Source organism: Nothoprocta perdicaria, unplaced genomic scaffold (assembly GCF_003342845.1).
Source record: "Nothoprocta perdicaria isolate Ctin4 unplaced genomic scaffold, notPer1 scaffold_1516, whole genome shotgun sequence".
NCBI classification, from domain to species: Eukaryota; Metazoa; Chordata; class Aves; order Tinamiformes; family Tinamidae; genus Nothoprocta; species Nothoprocta perdicaria.
The window spans coordinates 1-1,791 of NW_020454668.1; the positions used below are offsets into that span (position 1 = coordinate 1).

At 70.1% G+C, this 1,791-nt stretch overlaps 1 protein-coding gene across 1 annotated transcript; it reads right to left on the minus strand.

The window, feature by feature from the left end:
- Positions 1–144: 144 nt before the first annotated feature.
- Positions 145–1,612, minus strand: LOC112943681 (stress-induced-phosphoprotein 1; the record flags this gene model as incomplete). The annotated part of the gene is made up of 7 exons (XM_026034913.1): positions 145–333; positions 502–605; positions 692–728; positions 879–1,003; positions 1,091–1,187; positions 1,274–1,394; positions 1,510–1,612. Coding segments are annotated over 7 exons (764 nt in total), but the record flags the coding sequence as incomplete, so codon positions are not given.
- Positions 1,613–1,791: the final 179 nt, after the last annotated feature.

Below are 1,791 nucleotides of genomic sequence, written 5' to 3' on the forward strand. Positions count from 1 at the left end.
GGTGACACTGCTGGATGACCCTGCCGGGTGACACCGCTGGGTGACACCACCACCACTGGGTGACACCGCCGGGTGACACCACCACCACTGGGTGACACGGCCGGGTGACACCGCCGGGTGACACCACCACCACCGGGTGCCGCGTCAGGCGGCCGCTCACTCGCTCAGCGCCTGCGGGTCCTTCTGCATCTGCTCCAGGATGAGGCGCATGGCCGGGTCGCTCATGATCTGCTGCACCTCGGGGTCGGCCATGGCGCGCCGCTTCACCTCCTCGGGGGTGTCGTTGCGGTTGTACTGCGCCAGCAGGCACCGCTGGTAGCCCTCCGACGCCTCCTGCAGCAACAGCCGCACGGCGGCGGTTGGTGACACCGCTCCCGTACCGCCCGCCGGTGGCGGTTGGTGCGGCTGTAGCGGGGGACGGGGGCAGTTGACGCCCCCCCGAGCCCCACACAACCCCCRCCGGCTGTAGCGGGCGCCGCCTGTGCGGGAAGCGGCGCTCACCTTACAGGCGCCGTCGAGGTCCAGGGCTTTCTGGTAGACGTCCATGGCTTTGGTGTAGTCCTTCATGGCCTCCAGCGCCGCCGCTTTGCGGGTGTAGCCCTTGACTGGCAACAGGCGGCGGCGCCTGTGAGCGGGGCGGGTGACGCCGCGGGTGGGGGGTGACAAGGCCGGGGGGGGGTCTCGCACTTACTGAAGGAGGGATCGAGCCGGATACACTCCTCACAGTCCTGCCGAGAGCGACTGTTAGCTCGGGGGTGAACGCAACAGCCGCCGCGTCACCCGCAACAACCACCTCCCCTCCTCCGAACACCCGCTGTGAACGCAACAGCCGCCGCGTCACCCGGGACCAACCCCCGCTGCGCAACACCCGGCGGCACCTTCAGCGCCAGCTGGAACTCCAGCAGCTTGGTGTAACAGGCGGCGCGGTTGCTGTACAGCTTGGCGTCCTCGGGGTTGCGCCTGATGGCCTCGGTGTAGTGCTTCATGGCGCGGGGGTAGTCGCCTGTTTGCGCGCGGACGGGGCGGGGGGGGTCACGGCGAGTCCGCCTGTTGCCGGGACACCCCCCCCCGCGCCGCTACAGCCGCTCACCCTTCTGGAAACACTCGTTGCCCTTGGTCTTCTCCTGCAGCGCCAGCTCGGGGTCGATGTAGGCCAGGCGCTGCTGCTCCTTCAGGATCTTCTCCGCCTGTTGGTGGCGGTGACGGGGCRGGGGGTGTCCCTGGCGGGGGCCCCCAACACCCGGCGACACCCCGTGCCCGCACCGCCGCTCACCTGCTGACACTTCTTGAGCACCTCCGGCGTGCGGTGCTCCGTCAGCGACTTGTTGTACGACTGTATGGCCTCCTGGTACCGCTCCTCCTTCAGGTAGGAGTTGCCCACGCGCGCGTACACCCTGCGGGCGGGTGTTGGGGGTGTTGGCGCCGTGTGTGTGTGTGTGCGGTGGGGGGGGTTGCCCCACGACTGCCCCCTCTCCCGGYGGAGGTGGGGGTGACAACACCGCGACTCACTTGGCGATCTGCCTGTAGTCCTCGCGGTTCTCGCGCCCCACCTCGATGGCCTCCTCGCACAGCTCGCGGCACCGCTGGTACTCGCCCTTCTCGAAGTGCACGGCTGTAGCGCGGGGAGGGGGGAACAGTGTCACCCGCGTCGCGGTGTGCGCTCCCCCCCGGCGGGACGGGTGAACAGCGTCAGCCGCGTCGCGGTGTGCGCTCCCCCCCGGCGGGACGGGTGAACAGCGTCACCCGCGTCGCGGTGTGCGCTCCCCCCCGGCGGGACGGGTGAACAGCGTC